Source organism: Oryctolagus cuniculus, chromosome 5, assembly GCF_964237555.1.
Source record: "Oryctolagus cuniculus chromosome 5, mOryCun1.1, whole genome shotgun sequence".
NCBI classification, from domain to species: Eukaryota; Metazoa; Chordata; class Mammalia; order Lagomorpha; family Leporidae; genus Oryctolagus; species Oryctolagus cuniculus.
In genome coordinates this window covers 103,129,450-103,156,961 of record NC_091436.1, presented here as the reverse complement: position 1 = coordinate 103,156,961, position 27,512 = coordinate 103,129,450, and the positions used below count along the sequence as shown (strand labels likewise).

Sequence of the window (27,512 nt, the reverse complement as noted above, 5' to 3'; positions counted from 1 at the left end):
CCCCCCCACCCCCACCGCACCCCGAGTCTTCAGTTTCCATGGCGCCGGGGCTGCGCGGACTGCTCACGGGCTCCCCAGGCGGCGGCGATGGTGACGCCCCACTCTCGAGGGCGGCCCGGGCCCGAGGGAGCGGGTTCTGTCGCTGGTGCACCGCACAGGGCGGGGAGCCCTATGCATTCTTATTAACTAAAGTCTACAGTTTCAGGTTCATTGTTTGTGTGCTACAGTTCTATGGGTTTTGAAAAATGATAATGCGTATCCACCATTAGGGCAAGGTACACAAGTTTCACTGGCCTAAAATCCCTTGGGTTTTAACTATTCATCCAACCCTATCTCACTCTAAACACCAGACAGCCATTGATCTTTTTATTTCCCCTACAGTTTTGAGTTTTCCAAGAATGTCATAAAGTTAGAATCGCAAAGAATATAGTCTTTTCAGACCAGATACTTTTTGCTTAGTAATATATTTAAGATTCTTCCATTTCTCTTTATCATTGAATAATATTCCATTGCATGAATGTGCCACAGTTTATCCACTTACTTATATTAAAGGACAAGGAGTGACTTCTGCTGCTCAGCAACCTTGTTAGCATGTGGTATTATCGCATTTTCTGTTCAATAGGTGAAAAGTGTTATCTCATTTTTTTAAAATTTGAAAAGCAGAGAGAGGAGGACGGATATTTCCTCCATTGGTCCTTCCCCAGGTGCCTGCAACGGCTGGGACTGCCTCAGGTTGAAGCTGGGAACTCAATTTGGATTCCCACATGGATGACAGTAACCCAAGCACTTGAGCCATCCTCTTGCTGCCTCCCAGGATGCACACCAGCCAAGAAGCGGGAATTGGACACAAAGCTGGGATGTGTAATCATCTAATGATATAGTGTTGCCTTTCTTCTCATTTCCTTATTTGTCAACTGTATCTTCTTCTGTGTGATATCTATTCAGAAGGTATGTGCATGTGTTATGTTGAATGTTTCCTTATTAATGTGTTTTAAGAATGCTTTATATAATTTGAATATAAATCCTTACCAAATATGTATTCTGTGAATAATTTTTTTCCCAATTTGTGGCTTGTCTTATCATTCTCTCTCTCTCTGTTTTGAAAGATTTATTTATTTATTTATTTGAAAGGCAAAGTTACAGAGATGCAGAGACAGAGAGAGACATTAATCTTCCATCTGCTGGTTCACTCCCCAAATGGTCACAATGGCCAGAGATGGCCAGTCCAAAGCCAGGAGCTTCTTCCAAGTCTCCCACATGGGTGCGAGAGCCCAAGCACTTGGGCCATCTTCCACTGCTTTCCCAGGCCATTAGCAGAGAGCTGGATTGGAAGTGGAGCAGCCGAGATTCGAACCAGCCCCATATGGGATGCCGGCACAGCAGACTTTTACTCACTATGCCACAGCCCCGGCCCCCTTAACATTATCTTAACAATGTCTTTGATAAAGCAGAATTTGTTAATAAAGTCCAATTTATTATTTTTTTCATTGATAGTATTTTTGGCATTATATTTGCAAACTCCATGCCAAACTTAAGTCACCTGTTTTCTATGTAATCTTTTGGGGTTTTTATAGTTTTAGCTTTTACAGTTCATTTTTGTAAAAGGAATAGGTACTGTCTAGATTCACTTTGTTTTATACAGATATACAATTGTTCTAGCCACCATCTATTAAAATCCTATGTCAAAAACCAGCTGTTTGTACTGGTATGGTTCTATATCTGGACTCAGTATTCAGTTCCCTTGATTTATATGACCATTGATCCACTAATACCATTCTATCTTGATTACTGTAACTTCATAGTAAACCCTGAAATTAGATAGTGTTAGTCATCTTTGTTCTTCTTCAATATATATGAGATTATATATTTTCCCTTTCGATGGAAATTTTATATCAGCTTGTCAATATCCACAATATAACTTGATAGGATTTAACTGGAATTATGTTGAATCTTCAGATCAATTTAGAAAGAACTGACATTTTAAGAACTAAATGTTCTGTTTTAGAAACATGAATAAGTACGACAGAAAGTAATTTTTCTATGATTTAACCAAATATAAATTATGGAACTTTTATTAAACTATAATAAAATGTGACATGTGATATTCTATGAAGAATACTAAGTAAGACAAAGTGAAAATACTATTAGTGCTACTAGCTACTAACTTTATGTGATGTTACATAAACCAATGAAGAAGCAACTCTCCAGAAAAGTCTCTCCTGCAATGCATTCAAAATACTGAAGTACCTCTACCTAAGAGAACACTATTCTTCAAAAATCTCTTACCTCTCCCTTTAACATAATTTTGAAACCCTGCATTGTTTTCACTTAAACTGGTGGTTCTTAACAGGGGTATGACTTACCCACCAGACAATATTTAGGAATGTCTGAAGGCATTTTACCATGGTTTTGGGAGAAGGGGACAGTTCTACTGGCACTAAGAGAAGAGAGACAAGAGATGCTGATTATCATCCTACAGGGTATAGGACAGCAGCCACCTTGCCAAAGAATTACTGGGCTCCAAACATAAATTGTGCCAAGATTTTTTTCCCCATTTAGCTTTTATTTTATTTGTTTAAGTGAATTTATCAATACATCAGATTCTCAGAGTCACAGGAAATACATGATAATTATTATAACATAATTCTCATCAACTCTCATATTGATGTGATATTGATACAAAGGGAACAGATTCAATGTAGTTCATAGATTCAATTCTAATATAATGATAGCTACCTTTCTCCTTCCCTCTTTCTTTTTTCTTTCCTTTCTTCCTTCTTAATTTTTAAGATAACATATTTTAAATTTACATTACAGTCAAAGGCTTAATGCTCCAATAAACAAACAGTTCAAAAGTAAAAATATAGTTCAACAGGAATATAGGCAAGGGCTATAAACAAGAATCAACAATTTCTCCAAGCAGTTCACATTCCTTTTGATGAAGTTAGCTAGTGGTTTGTCTATTAAAACATATATGGCATAGCGGGTAAGGCCGCTGCCTGTGGTGCCAGCATCCCATATCAGCACTGGTTCAAGTGCTGGCTGTTCCACTTCTGATCCAGCTCTCTGCTGTGGCCTGGAAAAGCAGTGGAAGATGGCCCACGTACTTGGGCCCCTGTACTTGCTTGGGAGACCTAGAGGATGCTCTTTTCAAATAAATAAATAAATAAATCTTAAAAAAAAGGTTAAAGAAAAAGAGACATACTACAGGGCAGTTATAATCAAAACAGCCAGGTACTGGCAAAAAAAAAAAAAAAATAGATGTGTGTCGCTCCCCCTCTTCGTGGAGGAACGACACAGAGTCCTGCGCTGTTCTTTCGTCTGCTCGGCCCTCCCCGGGTTTGCTGCTGGTTCTTCCCGGGTTGGCTACTATCCCTTCCACCTCCGTGGAAGGGCAGTTCCCCCTGGCCACATTCCCCACTTCCGCAGGGGAGCGGCACACCGCCGGCCAGCTTTCTCGGGGGCTGCACGGGTTCCCTTTAGATGTTCCCCATAGATGTTCCTGGTGCATGCCGTCTCTCTCCTCCTTTATAGTCCTCCTCCGCCAATCCCAACTCGGCTGCCCACACGCCGAGTACGCTGCTCTCCAATCAGGAGCAAGTCCTACAGTTAATTGGTTGAACTGGAGGCAGCTGTGCGGAAGCTGTTTACTTCTCTCCCAACGCCATGTTGTGGGAGAGCAGATGCATAGAATAAGTCTTAATTTCAGTAACTTAGTCCAGTCCGGATTGCTCCCCACAGATCCCCCTTTCTTTTTATTTTTGGCGTTGATACGCGCCTGTCTTCGGTGTCCCGCGGCACACACTCTGCTCTACTTGCTAGAGTTGCCACAGGCTCTTACAAGTCCTATCAGGCAAACCGAATCCGGGTCCTCTCTTCGCCATGTTGTGAGGAGGTTTTTAGGCGCTGATGCATGCCTGTGTTCGGTGCCCTGCAGCGCATGCTCTGCTCTGCTAGAACTGCCTGCAGGTGTTTACAAAACCTATCAGGCAAACCGAATCCAAGCCTTCTCATTGCCGTATTGTGGGGGAGACTTATTAGTGTTGGTTCGTGCCTATCTTCGGTGACCTGCAGCTCATACTCTGGTCGAGCTGCTTGCTGGCGCTTACCGCCTTAAATCAGGCAGACCGAATCCAAGCTTAATATTGTTGTATTGTGGGGAAGCCTTACTGATGTTAATTCGTGCCTGTCTTCGGTGACCTGCGGCGCATAAGCTGCTAGCTGCCCGCAGGTGCTCATCACCTCACTTGATTAGGCAGACCGAATCCAAGCTCTCACATTGCAGTGTTGTAGGGAGGCCTTTTTATTCCTCTATTTCTCTATCTCCGGGCATTCCTATTTCTCCCATTTTACTTCTATCTTCCAGCATTCCCATTTCTCTCACTCCACTTCCAAACTTCTGTTTCTCTTATCCCCGCAGCTTTCCGGCACCTCGCCCCGCCGGCGGGTTCCCGGCTCTGCGCCGCTTCAGCCCGCGCGCCTCTCTCATCTGCGCAGCTTCCCGGCTTTGCGCGGCTCGGCTTCGCGCGCTCCGCGGTCTCCACGCTTAACCCTTTCGCGTCTGAACCACGGCCTCGCCAGCCCCGTTCCCTATCTACTCACGCCCCGTGCTTTCTCTGCACGCGGCGGCTTCCGCGAGTAACACAGCGTAGCTCACGTGTCCGCCACTAGCATTCAATCTAAGTTCCCCGGGCTAGCCTGGCGAATTCAACCCAGCGTACGTCTCCGCCCCACGATTTGGCTTCCCGTCCTTTGCTCCCCGGGCTAATCAGACGGATCCCAACCTGGCTCACGTTTCAGCTTCTGGTTTCAACTTTTCGCCCCCTATTCCCGGGCTAACTTGAGAATCCCAAAGTGGCTTCCGTTTCCGCCTCGGCCTGCCCCCCGCGGCTTCAATTTCCCTAACATTTTTCTCTACCCGGTATGTTTCCCCAAGCTTTCCTCCAACGATATTCCTCCCTCATTTCTCCTGGCCTCTCCCCACAGTCCGCGTCCGAGTCTGTTTGTTCTAGCTTTCACTTTCGCTTTCGACCTTAGAGATTCCTCCCAGCTTCCCCCCGTAGTCCGTATCCGAGTCTATGCCTAGGCTTTCAATAGCTTCTTCCGGCTCCTTTTTCGTCCGGCTTTTCCCTAGGCTGTTTGCTAGTCTCTCTCTCCGATATTTTCCCAATTCTTCCCGTTTCTTCCCTCCTAAGTTTCCTATCCGAGTCACGGCACCATTATGTCGCTCCCCCTCTTCGTGGAGGAACGACACAGAGTCCTGCGCTGTTCTTTCGTCTGCTCGGCCCTCCCCGGGTTTGCTGCTGGTTCTTCCCGGGTTGGCTACTATCCCTTCCACCTCCGTGGAAGGGCAGTTCCCCCTGGCCACATTCCCCACTTCCGCAGGGGAGCGGCACACCGCCGGCCAGCTTTCTCGGGGGCTGCACGGGTTCCCTTTAGATGTTCCCCATAGATGTTCCTGGTGCATGCCGTCTCTCTCCTCCTTTATAGTCCTCCTCCGCCAATCCCAACTCGGCTGCCCACACGCCGAGTACGCTGCTCTCCAATCAGGAGCAAGTCCTACAGTTAATTGGTTGAACTGGAGGCAGCTGTGCGGAAGCTGTTTACTTCTCTCCCAACGCCATGTTGTGGGAGAGCAGATGCATAGAATAAGTCTTAATTTCAGTAACTTAGTCCAGTCCGGATTGCTCCCCACAGATGTGTAGAATAATGGAACAGAATACAAACTCCAGAAATCAATCCACATATCCATAACCAACTTATCACTGACAGAGGAGCAAAAATCAATCCCTGTATTAAGGATAGTCTCTTCAGCAAATGGTGCTGGGAAAACTGTATCTCCACATGCAAAAATAGGAAAAAAAAAAAAACCACCTCACGCCTTATAAAAAAATCCACTCAAAATGGATCAGGGACCTAAATCTATAACCCAGAACCATCAAATAGCTACAGAACACTGGGGAACCTCTGCAAGACATTGGCACAGGCAAAGATTTCTTGGAAAAGACCCCAGAATCACAGGCACTCAAAGCCAAAATTGACAAATGGGACTACATCAAGCTAAGAAGCTACTACACTGCAAAAGAAACCCTCAGAAAAGTGAAGAGGCAACTGACAGAATGGGAAACATTTTCAAACTATGCAACTGATAAAGGATTAATATCCAGAATCTATAAAGAGCTCAAGAAATTCAACAATATGAAAACAAACAATCCAGTTAAGAAATGGGCAAAGGACTTGAACAGACTTTTTTCAAAAGAGGAAATTCAAATGGGCAAAAGACACATGAAAAAATGCTCAGAATCACTAGCCATCATGGAAATTAAAATCAAAACTACAATGAAGTTTCATCTCACCCCAGCTAGGATGGTTCTCAAACAGAAATCAGCAAACAGTAAATGCTGATGAGAATGGGGGGAAAAGGTATCCTAATCCACTGTTGGTGCGAATGTAAACTGGTAAATCCACTGTGGAAAACAGTATGGAGATACCTAGATGTTTATTGCAGCTCACTTCACAATAGCTAAGATATGGAATCAGCCCAGATGCCCATCAACTGATAACTGGATAAAGAAACTATGATATATATATATATATATATCATATATATATAATATGGAATACTATTCAGCAGTTTAAAAACAAAAAGAAAAAAGGAAATCCTGTTTTTGCAACAAAATGGATGCAACTGGAATCCATTATAGTGAAATATGCCAGTCCCAAAAGGACATATACCATATTTTCCCTGATTTGTAGTAACTAATAGAGTACCTAAAAGGTAATGTATAGGAACAAAATTTACATTTTGAGATTTGATGTTTGTTTATAGCCCTTGTCTCAACTGTTCAGGAACAGTGTTTTTTTCTTCATACCATTTATTGAACTCTTTAGTTGGTGTAGAGTTAATCATATGATTATAAAGTAAACTGAAAATAGATCTTTGTAAAAATTAAGAGTAGGAATAGGAGGAGGAGGAGGAAGAATGGTGGGAACATGGGTGGGTGGGAGGTTAGGGTGGAAAATATCACTATGTTCCTGAAACTGTATATATGAAATACATGAGATTTGTATATCTTAAATAAAATTTTAAGCCGGCGCCGCGGCTCACTAGGCTAATCCTCCGCCTAGCGGCGCCGGCACACCGGGTTCTAGTCCCGGTCGGGGCGCCGGATTCTGTCCCGGTTGCCCCTCTTCCAGGCCAGCCCTCTGCTGTGGCCCGGGAGTGCAGTGGAGGATGGCCCAGGTGCTTGGGCCCTGCACCCCATGGGAGACCAGGAAAAGCACCTGGCTCCTGGCTCCTGCCATCGGATCAGCGCGGTGCGCCGGTCGCATCGCGCTGGCCGCGGCGGCCATTGGAGGGTGAACCAACGGCAAAGGAAGACCTTTCTCTCTGTCTCTCTCTCTCTCACTGTCCACTCTGCCTGTCAAAAAAAAAAAAATAAATAAAATAAAATTTTAAAAAAATTTAAACACTCATGGAAAATAAAATTTTTTAAAAATGTGTCTTCTTTTTCTGGTGCATTTAAAGGTTTTTTTTTCTGTTTTTTTGTTTTTGGTTATTTTTTTTGTTTGAATTCTATTTTTTCTATTATCAGGATCACTATCCACTTTCATTTGTTTCTACTTGGTTAGTACATCCTTAAACAGTTCTTTATTTTCAGTCTTTTCAAATTACTGTTTTAAGTGTGTCTCTTCTAAACAGGATGTAGTTAGATCTTTCTTTGTGAAGAAAATTAAAATTTTTTCTTTAAGTGGTGTATTAGTTCTATTATTCTATAGATATGACTGACACTTTTAGAGTCAATAAGGCCTTACTGTTAGATAATTTTGTGCTTATTACATTCCCTGTGTGCTTTGTTCTAAATACCCTGAATAGGCAGGAGACAGAAAGTAGAATAGAGGTCTCCAGGGAAAGGGGAATTTTTATTTAACAGGTACAGTATTTCTGTTGGGGATTACAGAAAAGATAGGACAGTGATAATGGTTACATAACACTGTGACTTTACTTAATAATTGAATGTACACCTAAAATAGTTAAAAGAGTAAATTTTATAGTATATACATATATATATGCACACACATATATAGCCACAATGAAAATTTCTGAAAAAATACATGTGATATAATTACAAACATGAATTTATAACTTTCTACATAAATACAATAAGGGTAGACACATCAAAATTTCAAGTAGTATTTAAAGCCTACAGATCTATAAGTTAACTGGGGCCATTGTCATACAAGCTCAAAATTATGCTTAGAAATGTGTTTCGTAGTATATATGAACTACTTTAAGGCACCACATACTTATTCTAATTAGATGCTTGTGTTTATAAAGGTCTTTAGTAACAAAACTCATCTCCTTTAAGTTCCATTTTAGCATTTAAGTTGAAAAAATCCTCTATATAAAATGATGTGTTTACACAGCAGCTACAATTTTTTCAGCTATTTACATAAAAGACATTGTACTATACACATTATTTATTTAGCTCTCATAACAAAAATATGATGAGTATATAAGTCCATTTTAAGGAACCGAAAGCTGAGGTGCAGAAAGCTGAAGTAACAAGACGTTAGGAAGCTGTGAGAAGCAGAGCAGGGACTCAAACCTGGAGGTATGTAATAGCAGAGGTCATGCTCTGGACCACTGTGCTTCTGAAACAAGGGCTGCGTGTTCCACAGGAAGTAGAGCAATGTGAAATCACAAGATCAACTTGACATCTTCATTAGAAAAAATATTTTACTCTTATGGAAAAATGTAGAAAATAACTTTGAACTTTCATATTTGTAAATATTTAAATCAAGTACATTTTGTAATAAAACAAATATGGATTATAGTACAGAGGAAATGGCAACTCTAGCACAGAATTTGGAAAACAATGCAACTGTGAAGAAATTTTGTATTTGACTTCTCGAAGGTCTTAAATCAACTTCAGCATTAAGTGAACAGTGTAGGGGGGTGAGTGGTCCAATCTCTACCTTCCACCACTAGGCTAACCTGGATGCTGGCATTTAAGAAATAGTAAACAAACATGTGGTTTCCCATTTCTGAATTAGAACACATGTAGTCAAACACAGGAGTGACAAATAACAAACAATTTTTGTATCTCAGTTATGGAAAAAAGTAATTATGAACAAAATAAAATACTGTTGACAGAAATTTAATTAGATATAAATAAATTAGAATATTTCATGTTCCTAGATTAGAAAATTCAATATTGTTAAGTCTCCCAAAATTTACCCATTAGTTCAAGTAATCCCCAAAGACATCCCAGTGGGTATTTGGTGAAATTATGAGTTGATTCTAACATTTATATAGAAATGCAAAGAATCTAGGATAGCCAAAATGATTTTGAAAAAGGAAAACAGATTAAAGACTATACAGTACCCTACTTCATGACTTATTAGACGGCTCTAATAATAAAGAATTAGCATGAGGACATATAGATCAATGGAGCAGAAGAGAGACACACACATATAATCAATCAATTCAACAAAGCTGCCAAGGAAATTCAACCAAGAAAGAAAGTCCTGTCAACAAAAGGTGCTGGAAAAATTGGACATACAAATGGAAAATAAACAAATTGTAACCTTTAAGACACAGCACCACAAAATTAACTTAAAATGGAACATAAACATAAATATAAGAATTAAAACCACAAAATTTACAGAAAAATGTAAGAGAAAATGCTTGTTGTCTTAGGATACACAAACATGTCTAAGGACACAAAAGTACAAGGCAGACAAAAATATGTTGAATTTCATAAAATTTTTTAGAAATCTGTTTGGATGTCAGTGATGAAAGACATAAAATATGCCATAAACTAGGAATCGATATTCATAGTACATGTCTTTAATAAAGTAAAACTTCTTGAAACTCAGTAATAATAGAAAAATATTTAGAAGATGGTTGAAAGATTTTTTTTTTTTTTTTGACAGGCAGAGTTAGACAGTGAGAGAAAGAGACAGATAGAAAGGTCTTCCTTCTGTTGGTTCACCCCCCCAAATGGCTGCTACGGCCAGCATGCTGAGCCGATCTGAAGCCAGGAGCCAGGTACTTCTCCTGGTCTCCCATGCAGGTGCAGGGTCCAAGCACTTGGGCCATCCTCCACTGCATTCCCGGGCCACAGCAGAGAGCTGGACTGGAAGAGGAGCAACCGCGATAGAACCGGCGCCTCAACCAGGACTAGAGCCCAGGGTGCTGGCGCCACAGGCGGAGGATTAGCCTAGTGAGCCAGGGCGCCGTTCAGTTGAAAGATTTAAATGTATATTTTACAGAAGACACACAAATAGCCAGTAAGAACACAAAAAGACATCTAATATCCTTAGTCACTAGGGAAATGTAAACCAAAATCATTGCACAGCCATTAAAATAACTTAGAAAATACTTGGTAGAGCTGATAAGGATGTGAAACAATTCTACAACTCATATTGCTGTGTGAATGCACAAAATGATACAACCATTTTGGCAACACTGACAATTTCTTATTAAGTTAAACAAATAAACACTGGGCCTAGAAATTCTATCCCCTAAGTATTTACCCAGGAGAAAGTAATGAAAACACACAGCTACACGAAGATTTCTACAAAAACATTCAAATCAGAATTACTCATCATAGATTTAAGCTGAAAAAACCCAAATGTCCACTAACAAGAGAGTTCATAAGCAAATTGTGGTACAGACATACATCATAACAGCACTCAGCAATAAAATGCAACACAACAATGGGGGTGGGGGAGTGGGGGGAGTTACTGCAGCAGTATGGATGAATCCCAGGAACAGTATCTGTGCTAAAGAAGCCAGAAAAAAACTGTATTCTCTATGAGTCCATGAAATTCTGGAACACGTAAAGTTCAACTCTAATGAGAGAAAGGACATCAATGACTATCTGGGGTCTGAGCTCGAGGGAGCAGAGGTGAGCACGAGGTACATTTTGGGGGATGGTTTAGATGTTGTACATATTTATATTTGGCAAAATTAATCTATATACTTAATAGATTTTAAAATCCTTCTAAACATATGTTCAGTGAAATGGGACAGTGTGTTTAAAACAAGGCAGCTGATGTTAGAAAAAAGGTTATGAATATTTATAAGAATTTATATGCAATTTAGGATTAAAATAAGGGTTGGAGGTTTCATCAGACTTTTGGTGCTAGGAAGACAAATCACCATGGGAAAAAAAGGCTGGGATGAATCTTTTTTTTTTTTTTAAAGAAATTATCCTAATTGTAAAAAAAAGTGATCACCTACAAAGATAAACTAATTATGGAATAATTTTGAAAACAACACTTTTGTAGGAGAAGTCTTCTAGGGTGAGTATCTAGAGTATTTCTTCTCCAAAAATAAAAAGCAGACAAAATACTAGAAACTCAACCTGTCTGACTCATCTTCGATGGCGTTCTCTGAAATGGTTCTTTTACAATTTAGCCAGAATCTACTTTCTAGCCTCACCTTGCCTAACAACATCAAATAAATCTATTTACTGCACTTTCTGAATTGCAATTTGCACACTATTATACACAAAATGCCAGTATTTTTTGAAATGTCCCCAATACAGAATGGGCATATTTGGAAGTCTGTGGCCAGCAGTTTTAGTTACTTTTCAGTCCGGGTCATATTATAACGGCCTTAGCTCAGTCTATAGTTAAGAGATTAGGTACTACAGTCTCAAGAATTCAAGGCTGGAAGACAACAATTTCCAAAACAAGAAAACAATGGTTTCCCATCTCAAATAATGCCTTTTTGCATACTTTCAAAGCATAATTCCACAATGAGGCAAATTCTATTACTCTGATAGGTACCCAAGTGCTAATATGAGTCACAGGTCTCTTCTTTATAGGAAAGTACAAACTTGCAAAATATGCTAGCAGCTGTTATACATCTATGCTTTTCAGTTCTAGGTAACTTCCCCATAATGCTTATATCACAAATGAGTAAACGAAGCTCAGAAGGGTTATGCACCTTGCCTGAATGACCAAACAAGAGAACTGTGATTCAAAGCAAGATTACAAAATCCAAAATCCATGCTTAAGTACTATGATGTGATGCCACAATAGGAGAACGCAATCTCCTTTTGAGTTGCTACATAAACTTGGGAGAAGAGGATCAGCATAATTTTGAAGACCATATTTACCTTCAGGGGACGCAGAGCACCGCAAAATTTCGTCCACCAGCTGTTTTCAATGAATTCTAAGTGCCTCTCTCTTTTCTTGAGTGTTCGCAACCTTTCTTCAAATTGTTTTAAAGCACGCTTATCCCTTGCTGGCAAAGGTCGACCATCTTTACTCTGCAAATGATGATGGTACAAAATTCAGGTTTTTTATGATGAAAATATTACTAAAGTTCCCACCAGATTTAGTGACCATGCAACAAAATGTTTTTAGGATTGGGCACTCCAGGCAAAATTTATAAACTGAAAAACACTGACAACAGTTATATGACAGTAAGTATAGTTGAACAAAGGTCTCCCTCACAATGTAGATGTACGCACATTTAATACTAACCCTTCTCCTGGTACATATTTTCCGAATATTCACAAATGTGGAGAGAACTACTTGTGAAAACAACCCCATTAGAAGGTATTTGTTTAACTACTACATATGCTGTTTAGTTACTCTCTCTTCCCTCCAACCTCCTCCTAGTCCTTATTTTAATTTACATGGCCCTGCCCCTTCTCTCCCTTGTTCAAATACCTGGGTTACCTAAACTGATACTTCTCAGCCTAATTCACACACCAGCAGAGTAATGCAATGCAAGACTGTGTGGCTGGGGCCAGTGCTGTGGTGTGGTAGATTAAGCCTCCGCCTGCAGTGCCAGCATCCTATATGGGTGCCAATTCGAGTCCTGGCTGCTTCACTTCAAATTCAGGTTCCTGCTAATGACCTGGGAAAGCAATGGAAGATGGCCTAGGCATTTGGGCCCCTGCAACCATGTGGGAGACCCAAATCAAGCTGCTGGCTCCTGGCTCAGGATTAACTAAGCTCCAGCCATTGTGGAGTGAACTAGCAGATGGAAGACCTGTCTATGTGTCTCCCTCTCTCTGTTTATAACTCTATATCTCAAATAAATAAATAAATCTTTAAAAAAAAAGAATATGTGGCTTGCAGCAGGTTTTCTAGCAACTGCTAAGAATTGCCACTTCTTTGCTCTCCAAATGCATTTGGAACTAAGTCATGCTTTCTTTGATCAATATCTGAAAGGTAATTTCCATCTATTTTTTATTTTATTTTAAGACTTACTTTATTTATTTGAAAGACAGAGTTACAGAGAGAGAGAGAGAGAGAGAGAGAGAGAGGTCTCCATCCATTGGTTCACTCCCCAAATGACTGCAATGGCCTGAGCTGATACAATCCTGAGCTGAGGTGATCTGAAGCCAGGAGCCAGGAGCTTTCCATCTATTTTTATGTGATGCTTCCTGTAACTATAAACAACACCTTTTCCATGATATCGCACAGACATTCCCAGTTGAACTCCCTACACCCTAAGTGTCTTCAACTGGGTACAATTATAAACTACAATAATAAGACCATTGATAAATATATGAAAAAAAAATGAGCTGTAAATTTGCTTTAATGGAACAAGAAAAACATGTAAACAGGACTACATTTTACTACAAAGAGGAAATAGGTGTTTAGCCTTGTGGCTATGATGCTTATGTCCCACATCAGAGTGCTTGCGTTAGATTCCTGGCTCTGGCTCTGGCTCTGGCTCCTGGCTCTGATTTCCTGCTAATGAAGATCCTGGGAGAAGGCAGTGATGGCTCAACTAATTCACCTCCTGCTACCTACATGGCTTATGTTCCCAGCTTCCAGTCTGGGACCTGACCTCAGCCATTGTAGGCATATGGAGACTAAATATGTAAATGTGAGCTCACTCTCTCTGTCTCTGAAATGACTATGCAAAGATATTATATAAGATAACTTCTTTAAGATTGCTAGTGATGTTTTAAATAGGTTATAAACTGATACACAAATTTTTTCTCTTCAGTATATCCAAGAGAGGCCTCAATTTGAAATCACAGATAAGATAATAACCAAATATTTTTTCATAAATATATGTTCACAGTTACATATCTGTACATACTTGTACCACTATGCTCTCCTGGAATCAACCTTTCTGTATATTATCACAACATTTCCAAGCTTTATCATGCCTCAGAATTATCTGGAAAGTATGTTAAACAGATTTCTAAGCCCTACCCACAAAAGAATGCAACTTAGTGGGTCCTAAGAGGGACTTAGAATTTGCATTTCTACCAAATTCCCAGGAAATACTAACATTACTCATCTAGAGATCCCATTTTACAAACACTAGACTGTATTTAAATATCTTCACTTCTTTAACTCAGGTACATTAAGTCAACTATCTTGGGTATTATCCTACTGAATCCCAGAAAACAGAACTTACAGAACTTTCTGAAGACCAGAGAAACAAAACGCACAGTCCCTTCTGGAAGAGAGATCCAGCCAATAACATTTCAAATGTGTGGTACAAGAAGGATCCAGCAGCTTTTAACCATAAAATTGTTCTCAAAACTTCCATTATAATATCAAAAGGATGCCAACAATGAGGCAGCTTTGTTTCACTGCTGATCACTATTTGAGAAAAAAGGGTCCACTAAGAATATTCTTAGGGGTGTAAAAAAATAGCAGGGAAAAAATAAACCCATGTTATCTACCTATCTGGTGAACACTTCAGTGGACTGAAGGAACGATTCACTCTGTATTGCCAATTAACTAAACCACTATATTAACACTGGTCACAGAAACAAATGCCAGAATTGAAATTCATCATCTTGAAGGTAATAAAACAAGAAAAACTTTTATTGTCTTTTTAGAAATCCATTTAATTGGCAAGTGATGAAATGTAATGTTTACTTTATTCAACTAGTACATTAACCTGAACATAAGGGATATACTAAAATATGTCATATGTGGTATTACAATTCCTGAGTAGCAAGGTCTTGATCATAAGCATAACTTTAGAACACTGATAGAAATTATACAAAAAGCAAGTTTTTAAAAGCACGGACATGGTTCTTGAAGGACAGGTTATAAAAATTCAAACAGTAAAAAAAATTATGGGATTGCCAATCCCTAAGTCACATCACAAAATAGTTCAAAGACAAAGTAATTGTGTGGTTCCCAATTATAACAGAATATGAACTCACTTTTGATTTAATTGTTTGAATGTGTTGCTCCACTTCTTCAATGTCTTCAGTGTTTTCTAAACGTTCATAAGCAGCACTTCTAGTACCTTTTATCAGATTTAAAGGTAGCGCAGACATTCCATAGGCCTAAGAGAAACAAATTTTAAGTATGTTTTGGTAAACATATTTTAAATATATTATATACAATTTTCAGGATTTAAAAAAATTTCTTTCCAGCAGTAACTTAAAAGTGAGTGGTGGTAAAGAAGTACAATCACAAACATGGTATACATGGGAGTGAAATATAATTATACTGTCTCATAACTCTATTTATTTACATTTATACACATACAGGATTATGTTTATAACACTACTCATCAACTGGGAAGTTACAAATTTAATGTAAATATAATACATTATCAAATAATAATTTACAACTTCAGGCTAATCAAGAGTTAAGTCAATGTGAATTAGTAAAAACAATTAGTAGGGGCCGAGGATATGGAACAACCAGTTAGGCCACACATGTGCTGCCTGTAACCCAACTGAGAGCCAGTTCAAGTCCCAGCTGCTCTGACTTTTTACTTTAAGATTTATTTATTTATTTGAAAGGCAGAGTTAGAGAGAGGCAGAGGCAGAGGCAGAGGCAGTGAGAGTCTTCCATCTGTTGGTTCACTTCCCAAACAGCTGCAATGGCTGGAGCGGGCCGATCCAAAGCCAGGAGCTAGGAGCTCCTTCCAGGTTTCCCAGATAGGTGCAGGGGCCCAAGGACTTGGGCCATCTTCTACTGCTTTTCCAGGCCACAGCAGAGAGCTGAATTGGAAGTGGAACAGCAAGGACTTGAACTGGCACCTAAATGGAATGTTAACACTGCAGGTGGTGACTTTACCCACTATGCCACAGCGCTGGCCCCTGCTCCACTTTTGATCCAGCTCCCTGCTAATGTGCCTGGAAGGCAGCAAAAGATGGCATAAGTGCTTGGGCCCCCACAACCCACATGTGAGACCTGGATAGAGTTCTAAGATCCAGGCTTCAGAATGGCCCAGCTCCAGTCTATGCAGCCATTTGCGGAGTAAACCAGTAGATGGAAGACATTTCTTTTTCTTTTTTTTTCTTTTTTCTTTTTTTTGTTTTTAAGATTTTATTTATTTATTTGAGAGCTATAAAGACAGGGAGAGGGAGAGACTGAGAGAGAAGTTTTCCATTTGCTGGTTCACTCCCAAATGGCCACAATGGCCAGATCTGAGCTGATCCAAAGACAAGAGCCAGGAGCATATGCCAGGTCTCCCACACAGGTGTAGGGGGCGAAGCACCTGGGTCATCTCTACTGTTTTCCCAGGCCCTAGCAGAGAGCTGGATCAGAAGAGGAGCAGCTGGAACACGAACCAGCACCCAAATGGGATGCCAGTGCTACAGGCTGAGGCTTAGCATATTACACCACAGTGCCACCCTGGGTGGAAGATTCTCTCTCCCTCTCTCTGTAACTCTGTATTACAAATAAAATAATAAATAAATCTTTAAAAAAACTGTAAAATTTACAAGTTCACAAAGCAATTTATAAAACTATTTTCAGCAGAACAAAACTGAATTTTCTTCAACTATATAGAGCATGACTTTAGGACATTTAAGTATTTTAATATATTCATACATATTTGATAAATATACCAATTTTTATATATAATTTATTTAAAAGTTCTAGATATTTATAACTAACCTTCCTGATATTTGAAATACTTTACTGCAAGTATTTTAAAAACTATTAATTAGTATATTAGTGTATGCACTACTCAGCCCCATAAATTCCATCTCCCATTCCCCAAAAGATACTTTTTATTATAATCATTAGTAATACTTAATGGCATTTGGTTTGTAACTGTTATTCAATATTGCTATTGAACTGAAATCCTTAAAAGGAACACTGGTAACTACCACCTCCTGGGTACACAAGTATTAAATCTTTTTTCACTTTTCTGCTAACACATGACCAACCTGCTTTATTCAGGCCCCCATGTCATTAGGTAGTGCCCTGAGATTGAATTCAGAACAATGGATATGGCTCAAAACAACACACGCCCTTCTGAGGCTCAATAATCCCAACCACCAACTATCATGGGCTATCCTACATGCTTCCTCTCACGATCTCTACTATCTGGTTGTCAATTTCCAAGGTGACTTCAGGTATCTTTAGTGTTAATTTAAACTCCTTCAATATTCTTAATTGAGTCTCCTTTAGACATTGATTAAACATTGATTAACCTACAATTCAAATAACAAAGCACAAATTGACTGATCAGGTGTGTCTTCTTAATAAAAGGAGAATAAGAACAAAGAACATGAATAAAACAAAATCTCAGAAATCAACTAGTTCTATCAGGCAATACCAACTCTATGGCATGATACATTTGGATAATTAACTAGCTCTTACCAAACAGGCTAATCTCTGTATTTGCAACAAGAGAATTACTTAAGAGCTTGCAGTTTAAATATTATTAATACACAAGATAGTACTCTCATGATTTTCCAATCATTCAAAAAAAATGTGGGGGCAATACTGTGGCACAGCAGGTAAAGCACTGCTTGCAGAGCTGGCATCCCATATGGGTCCCAGTTCAAGTCCCAGCTGCTCCATTTCCAATCATCTCCCTGCTAATGGTCTGGGGAAGCAGCAGAAGATGATCCAAGTGCTTGGGCCCCTGCCACTCATGTGAGAAACCTGGAAGAAGCTCCAGGCTCCCAGCTTTGGATCAGCCCAGCTCCAGCCATTGCAACAATTTGGGGAGTGAATCAACAGATAGAAGATCTTGCACTTTCTCCTCTCTCTCTCTTTCTCTCCCTCTCTCTTGCTCTCTCTCTCTCTCTCTCTAAATCTGCCTTTCAAAACAAATACATACATCTTTAAAAAGAAACAGAGGAGTGGAGATAGATACTGTTTGAATTAGAAGAAAATGAAATTTGGGAGGTTCCAATGTGACAGATAGTGACAGGATGGTTTGTCTTAAATAGGGGTAAATTAATATTTAAAAGTAAGTAAAGAGAGAACATTCATAGGATAAAACTGCAGGACATCCACAATCGGAGCCCCCCCCCCCCCCCAAGTAGTGGAGGTAATCCAGGCCTGTGCTGAGAGAGAAACAAACAAACAAGCAAAAAAACAGAAGATCAGCCAATCTGGATTGGGGAGGAGGATGCCCACCCTGGAAAGCCAGGTGAGAGAGGACTCCACAGGCCCACGGCATGGCTGATCCACTGGAAGGGAAAGCTTAGTGAACTGACATTGGAGTTCTATGAGGATTTTCCACAGGCAAGGAAAAAAAAAAACAGAGGGGGAACAAAAAGCCATACATCTCCCTCCTGTCCCCCACCACGGCTACAGCAGAGACCTGCGGCCAGCAGAGGGGGAGCTGACACCACTGTTGGACACAGGCAGGGAGGAGCAGCCCCAGCTCTGCTGTCAATTGCACCTCACCAGTTGCCTGGCAATGGGAGGGGACAGGAAAAGCCACATGAGGGAGCCTGCTACTCCTAAAGTACAATCAAGAAGCGAGCAGGGCTGAAGCAAGTAAGTAACTGCAAACCACAAATATAACCAGAGAGAAAAGAAGTCTACAAATGCAAAGAAACAAAAGCAAAAACACAAAAATCAAAAATCAGTAAGACACGATGAGTCCCCCAAAGGAACACTACAACATTTCAATATTAGAATATGAAAATGAAGAGATTGAGGAAATGCCAGAAATGGAATTCAAAAAATTAATCATCAGATTACTCAGAAGCAATCAGAAGCAAATTCATGAACTAAAGAAAACTATATATGACATGAATGAAAATTTTTCACATGAGGGGCAGTGCCATGGGGCACTAGGTTAATCCTCCGCCTGCAGCACCAGCATCCCATATTGGCGCCAGGTTTTAGTCTCGGTTGCTCCTCTTCCAGTCCAGCTCTCTGCTGTGGCCTGGGAAGACAGTGGAGGATGGCCCAAGTGCTTGGGCCTCTGCACCTGCATGAGAGACCAGGAAGAAGCACCTGGCTCCTGGCTTTGGATCAGTGCAGTGCGCCGGCTGTGGCAGCCATTTGGGGAGTGAACCTATGGAAGGAAGACCTTTCTCTCTGTCTCTCTGTCTCTCTCTCTCACTGTCTATAACTCTACCTGTCAAATAAAACAATCAATAAATAAATAAAAATAAAAATTTTTCACATGAAATTGAGATTTTTAAAAATAGATCAAAATGAAATACTAGAAACAAAGAATTCAATAGATCAAATAAAAAATGCAGTGGAAAGTCTTAACAACAGAGCAGGCAAGGCAGAAGAAAGAATATCCAAGATAGAAGACAAATCCCTGGAACTTTTACAGTTAGGCAAAAAACAAAAAGAAAAAATGAGAAAACTAAAGAATATTGCTGGAGATCCACAGGATATTACCAAACAACCCAACATACAGGTCTTAGGAGTTCCTGAAGGTGTGAAAAGACAGAACGGATTAGAAGGCCTTTTAAGTGAAATAATAACAGAAAACTTCCCTAGTTTGGAAAAGAAAGACATCTAAATATAGGAAACACATAGAATTCCCAATAGACATGACCAGAGAAGTAGGAAACACATAGAATTCCCAATAGACATGACCAGAGAAGTAGGAAACACATAGAATTCCCAATAGACATGACCAGAAAAGATCTACACTAAGACACATTGTAGTCAAACTCTCCACAATAAAACGCAAAGAAAAGATTCTAAAATGTGCATGAGAAAAATGCCATATTACCCTCAGAAGATCTCCAATGAGACTCACATCAAACTTCACAATGGAAACCCTACAGGCTAGGAGAGAATGGTGAGATACATTTCAAGTCTTAAGAGAAAAAAACTGTCAACTCAGAATATTGTACCCTGCAAAGCTCTCATTTATGAATGAAGGTGAAATAAAAACCTTCCATAACAGAAACTGAAAGAACTTGTTGGGCCAGCGCCATGGCTCACTTGGTTAATCCTCCGCCTGAGGCGACAGCATCCCATATGGGTGCCAGGTTCTAGCTCTGGTTGCTCCTCTTCCAGTCCAGCTTTCTGCTGTGGCCCGGGAGGGCAGTGGAGGATGGCCCAAGTGCCTGGGCCCTGCACCCGCATGGGAGACCAGGAGAAGCATCTGGCTCCTGGCTTCGGATTGGTGCAGCGCCAGCAGTGGTGGCCATTTGGGGAGTGAACCAACGGAAGGAAGACCTTTCTCTCTGTCTCTGTTTCTCTCTCTCTCACTGTTTAACTCTATCTTTCAAAAAAAAAAAAAAGAACGAACTTGTCAACATCCATCCAGTCACCTTGAATACAAATGTTCTCAATGATACAGTAAAAAGACACAGACCAACTGAATAGATTAAAAAACAAAGTACATCTATTTGCTGCCTACAAGAAACACATCTCACCAACAAATATACTTGCAGACTGAAAGGGAAAGGATGGAAAAAGATATTCTATGCTAACAGAAACCAAAGAAGAGCTGCTGTAGACATCCTAATATTGGACAAAATAGAGTTTAACATAAAAACAGTTAAAAGAGACAAATAAGGGCACTATGTAATGATCAAGGGATCAATTCTACAGGAAGAAATGAGTTATTAATGTTTATATATGTAATTACAGGGCATCTGGCTAATTAAAGAAATGTTAAGGGACCTGAAGGGAGACATAGATTCAAATACAATAGTAATGGAGGACTTCAATACCTCACTTTCAGCAATGGAAAGATCAACCAGAAAGAAAATCAACAAGGGAACACAGGTAATTGACATTATATGCCAAATGGATTTAACAGATATATACAGAACATTCCATCCTAAAGCCACAGAACACATCCTTCTCACCAGTACATGAAACTTTCTCTAGGACTGACTACATGCTAGGCCATGAAGCAGGTCTCAGCAAATTCAAAAAGTCAAATACATCTTAAAAAAAAAAGATACAAAAAATGGAAAAATCTTCCATGCTCATGGATTGGAAGAATCAATGTCATCAAAATGCCCATACTACTGAAAGCAATTTACAGATTAAATTTGATACCAATCAAAATACCAAGAACATTCTTCTCAGATAGAGAAAAATGATGACTGAAATTCATATGGAAACACAGGAGACTCCGAATAGCTAAAGCAATCTTATACAACAAAAACAAAGTCAGAGGCAACATAATACCTGACTTCAAGACATATTACACATTGGTCATAAACAAAATAGCCTCGTACTGGTACAAAAACAGATGAATAGACCAATGGAACAGAATAAAAACTCCAGAAATCAACCCAAGAATCTACAACCAACTCAATCTTTGACAAAGGAGCCAAAATAAATCCCTGGGGCAATGATAGTCTCTTCAACAAATGGTACTGGGAAAACTGGATCTTCACATGCAGAAGAATGAAGCAAGACTCCTGCCTTACACCTTACACAAAAATCCACTCAAAACGGATTAAAGACCTAAATCTACAACCCAATACCATCAAATTATTAGAGGACACTGTGTAAACTCTGCAAGGCATTGGCATAAGCAAAGAGTTCTTAGAAAAGATCCCAGAGGCACAATCAAAGCCAAAATTGACACATGGGATTATATCAAATTGAGAAGCTTCTGTACTACAAAAGAAACACTAGGCAAAGTGAAGAGGCAATTTACAGAATGGGGGGATATCTGCAAACTCTACAATTGATAAAGAATTAATAACCAGAATATATAAAGAGATCAAGAAACTCAACAACAATCCTGTTGGTGTTCTACTGCACAATAGGGAAGTAACAGTTAACAATAACATACTGTACTTTTCTAAATAGCTGGAAGAAAGACTTCTGAATGTTCACACTACAAAGAAACCTTGAATATATGAAGCAATGGATGCTAATTATCCTAATATGACCATTAAAATGTATGCATGTATTGAAATATTATATTGTGCCCCATAAATACGACAATTACTGTTTGTCAAGAAATATAAGAAGAATGAAACAGATGTACAAAAAAATTTTTTTTAAAAAAAGAAGAAAATGAAATTTGGATAGAGAACAATTTTCTTCTAATTAGATCAGTTTTTACCAAATGCTTTTTTTTTTTTTTTTTTTTTTTTTTTTTTTTGACAGGCTGAGTGGACAGTTAGAGAGAGAGACAGAGAGAAAGGTCTTCCTTTGCCATTGGTTCACCCCCAGTGGCTGCTGCAGCCGGCGCACTGCAGCAGGCGTACCACGCTGATCTGAAGCCAGGAGCCTGGTGCTTTTCCTGGTCTCCCATGCGGGTGCAGGGCCCAAGCACTTGGGCCATCCTCCACTGCCTTCCCGGGCCACAGCAGAGAGCTGGCCTGGAAGAGGAGCAACCAGGACAGAATCTGGTGCCCTGACCGGGACTAGAACCCAGGGTGCCTGTACCACAGGCGGAGGATTAGCCTAGTGAGCTGTAGTGCCAGCTTTTACCAAATACTTGTAGAATATATATCTTGGTAAAATATAGAAAGAAAAAATATTGGATTAAAATTTAATATTAAATTTTATATTCTTAAACATTAAAATAAGAAGAATAAACCCCATGAGAATTAAAGTAGTCCATGATTCCTTTGTCTTCTCCTTATAGGGCTTCTCCTTTCCCTATCTTGATTTTGCTCTATTTGTCCCACTATTTCCACATTGATTAATCCAAGGCTGAGGAACATCTGGCTTGCAGGTCCTTTATTGCCCCTGAAATCATTTGGTCCAGCCCTGCCAAGGCAGGGTAGAACTTGAAATTCACTAAATTACACAGTCATATTTTATTTTAATAATCCAATAACATGTTATTGTCTACAACCAAATGCCAAGAACCTGGGCCATCATTCACTCCCTCCTAGGCAGACAGCTGAGTTAGAAGTGTGTAGTAGCTGGGACTCGAACCAGGAACTCCATTACTGAATACGAGAATTCAAAGAAGCAGCTCAAGCAGCTGTGCCACAACACCCACCTTTACGTTACATTTTAAATACTGTTAAAACATAAGTTATTGCTCTCATGATTTCCTAGGTATGCCTCCCTGTCTTCCAAACCACCTTGAAACTAGCCTTTTTTCAACATTTATTTTCTTTTTAGTTTTTAAGAGATTCAATATAATTCATAGATACAATTCTAAAAATATGATTTTTCCTTCCCCCCTCTCTCCTTCCCCTTGTTTCTTTCCTTCCCTTATTCCTTTTTTACCTTTTGAGATAAGATATTTTTTTAAAGATTTATTTATTTACTTGAAAGGTAGAATTACAGAGAGGGTGATGCAGAGAGAGGTCTTCTATACATTGGTACACTTCCCAAATGGCTGCAATGGCCAGGGACAGGCCAGACCTAAGCCAGGAGCAGGAGCTTCATCCAGATCTCCCACGTGGGTGCAGGGGCCCAAGCAGCTGGGCCATCCTTCACTGCCTCCCCAGGAAAAGTAGAGGAGCAGGGACTCCAACCAGAACCCACGAGATGCCAGTGCCACAGGCGGCAGATCCACCCCACTACACCACAGCGCCAGCATACGATAATGTATTTTTAATTTACATTATAGTCAAGGGCTCCATTCTCCACCAAATACAGAGTTTAACAGGTGAAACAGCAAAAAGATCCTACTTTAGCAGGAATATAAACAGTAGTCAAATGGGAAGATGACTAGTTCACACATATACAGTAAATTTTAAAGTAATCCCAGATCATTAAAACTATGGTAAAACATTCTTTTCTACTGGTTTGACAAGGTATGAAACAAAGTTGGCAAAACTATATTTGCAGAAATACTGATTTTTAATTTCAATGTTCGTTATTCTGTGTTGAGTGATTTTTGGATTCCTCAATAATATTAACTTCAGTACTCAATTCTGTTTCCCAAGTAAAATTCTGCTTTAGTCAGAAATAACAATATGGCTGTTTAACTTAGAGTTTACCATCAAATAAAAGGTCATCCAAAATCTAACTGGTCTGCTGGTTTCACAATCTACAAAACCATCATCCACACTGTTTCCAAAGCGATCTCACTCTAACCCCAAAGGCAGATCATATCGTTCTCATTAATATCCTTTAAGATAGTCAGGAATAATCAGGGTGTTTTTCAAAGTTTCCTTGTAGGAGTTCCTAGGATTCTGGAAAGGTGCTTCTAGGAGCACCTAGAGAGCAGCTCTCATCATGTCAACAACCTACCGCTATAAAATTTCACATAGATTGTTTCTTAAAAAGTTGTTTTTCTATTTTTTTCAAGGAGAGGTATAATTATTGGTCTTGTGAATAGATTCCAGTTAATGTAATCCTGCATACAAAGCCAATGACCTGATCATGAACTTGTAAACTTTATCTCATGTCTTAGAATTGTTCACAATTCTCAAAACTCTCCATTTTTATGCTACTTCAGGCTCTATCCAGCATACACACTTTAATACAGGCAGTTTCCTCATCTAAAATGTCCACCTCCCTCCCATACTTCATTAGCAAATTTCAGTGGCTTTCAGGTCTCAGCTTAATTACAGCATGTCTGAGAAACCTTCCATGACTTTTAAATATGCCTTGCTTATAACTCAATTATAACACGTAACAATGTACATTAACATTATTGCTCTGCACATTTGTTTTATCCTGTGTCTGCCAAAGTTGGGTAATCACATTTCTGAGCCAGGCTAGCAACAACTGCATTACACTTATTTGGTATGTAAGGACTAGGTTCCAATTCTTTTCCCTCCCACTGTTTACTAATAAAATAATTTCTCTGAGAATATTTGACCAAAAGTCTTTTAAAAGAGGGCTCTTAATTCACATGCAGTTATTTCCTACATAGAACTGATATATTTATTAGAAGAGCTGAACTGAATTTTTACTCATAGTTTAATGTAAAAGATTTTAGAAAATAAAAATATGGCCTTGGTAAAAATTTGAGGTAACAAGGGACCAGAACAAAAGATCTTTTTCTTACAATTTTTAGTTGTCTAAAGACACAAATAAAACAGACATCATCTGTTTACCAAGCTTTCATATTTATTTGAACTTTCAATGATGATCAGAAAATTTAACTATAACATTTAGATGATTGCAAGCTTAATATAAACATTATATAAAACATTACAACTTTTGAAATCTTAATAATTTTTTTTGAATTTAATCTCAAATTTCTCTGAAAAAAATGTTTTACAAGACTATCCTTTTCATAAACTAAAAATTTCTATTGCTTACTACTGCCCTCTAGTGAATTTCAGGAAAATCAACAAAGGTAAAGAGATTTTACACTATTTCAAATTGCTTCTAGGTAAGCCAGAATTGCCTTCAATTTTATTTGTTTGAACTTCCAAGAATAAATCACCAGCTCTGTTTTACAACTAAAATGTTTTATAACAACACAAACTAATAAAAACATGTCTAATATCTATTTGCACTGCTCAGTTTAGAATGGTACCTTTTCTCTACCATTTCTCTTTTATCTAGAATGATCGTTTCCATTTATAAAACTTGGATTACTACCAAGTGCCAACACCAAGCACTATCTGTACACTGAAAAACATTTCTTCTGCATAGTTGTGGAATCTATTATTCAAGGATATGTACAATGAAACAACTCATTTAACAAGTATCAATATTTTTCTTTTAAATACTCAGTGGTTTTATATTCATGTATTTTTCTCACACTGGAAGCAGTGAAATTTGGATGCATTTTGAAATTGAAGGCATGTTATAAACAGTGGCTGGGCAGAAGTATGATATAGTTATCATTACCTGCATATTCAAAAATTTGGTCAAAGTAGATCACATTATGATTACAATCACTTCAGTTGAGCTGGTAAAACTATCGAGCTTATGCCATTTATAAGATAATATTATGATCTGACATTGAAACAAAAAGTTAACATATAAGAAAGAAGAGAAGAAAGCAGCAGAAACAATAAAGCAAATATTCACTGGAACAATGAGTTAAGCGATTTATGATCTTAAGAAAAGGGATATAACCAAAGTTGAAATCATCTTGCATTTTTTCTACATACACACACACACACACACATACACACACAAAAGGACTGCCTTTCACATGGCAAAGTAAAAAGCAACACCAAACTATTTATATCTGCAGAATGCGTATGTTAGCTACTTCAAAGAAAATCCCAAAGACAAGGGTAGAGTACTTAAGAAAAGCTGTGTCATCAAAATCTTTAGAGCATAAAATACAATATTATGTGTTAAGAAAACATGAACATCAATAACCAACAGAAAAAGTGACTCAGTACCAAGTGTAAATTTTTAAAGGTAGTTTTCTGAATTATTTCACTCATATTTTCCGTGTTGGTTATGCACTAGGACATTTAAATTTTTATACTCTTTAAGTATCAAAAAAGTATAGATAATAAAAAACTTTCAAGGATTAAAAATAGTACATAAAATCATGGTGCATGTTACAATCAGTAAGCTTAACTAAATACAGTATCACATGAAAAATTGGAAACATTGATTCTTAAAGGGGATTTCTATCTCCAAATATTACTACAATCACTACTCTAACCCACAGGGTGCTACATAATGAAGGTCAGTATACCCCAAAATATATATGCTGAGGCTTAATCTTTCATATAATGGAATCTGGAGGTAGAACTCTCTGGAAGAAATTAAACCATGAGAGTACCCTTTGGAATGGAGTTAGTGACTTTAGAGAGACACAAGAGAACTTGCTTCCTTTCTGCTCTCTACCATGTGAGGATCCACTGAGAAGCCAGTCAACTAACAGAAAGCGGCCCTCATCAGACACCCAACCTGCTGGAATCATGATCATGGACTTCTCAACATCCAGAATGGTCAGAAATAAATAGTCGTTGCTTATTCCACTGAGCCTAGGGCATGTCTGTTATAATAGCTTGAATTAAGGCATGAGAGTGAGATAATTTTTAATGTGCACTAGAAGAAAACATTAAACATATCTATATTTGGATTGTTTTCAGATAATTACATTTGTTAATTTATATTGTATAGTAAATATACACATATTAACATCATAGTATGTATTTATAATTCAGAAACATCCTGGACGGCATGTTTAAAACTTTACTGATATTGGTATATAATAAGTTTAGCAGTCAATGCTTCTACAGGTACTTCACTAGCCCATATATCATATTTTGCTTGAGGACATCATTATTCAATATTTCCCCACTTGGTGGCACCAAAAAATTAAAATATCTACTTAGATATTTGTGCCTAGAGATCTCATTTAAAAAAAAAAATAAGTATTATCAGATCTCTTTTCAATTTAAACTTAAAACAACAAGCAAATTAGGATGCTGTGGGGAGGCCAGCACTATGGCTCAGAGGGTTAAAGCGCTGGCCTGAAGTGCTGGCATCCCATAAGGGCGCCAATTCTAGTCCCG

General features: G+C 38.9%; 1 protein-coding gene across 2 annotated transcripts in view; it reads right to left on the bottom strand.

Annotated features, from left to right (window-relative positions):
* Window positions 1–27,512, bottom strand: part of LMBRD1 (LMBR1 domain containing 1) — a 148,975-nt gene that overhangs the window by 53,966 nt on the left and 67,497 nt on the right. For both annotated transcript variants that reach the window (XM_008263085.4, XM_070073909.1), the window contains exons 8-9: window positions 15,171–15,296; window positions 12,135–12,287 (exon numbers count right to left, since the gene is read on the bottom strand). In XM_008263085.4, coding sequence (XP_008261307.2) covers window positions 12,135–12,287; window positions 15,171–15,296 — 279 coding nt within the window. The remainder of the gene's footprint in view (window positions 1–12,134; window positions 12,288–15,170; window positions 15,297–27,512) is intronic.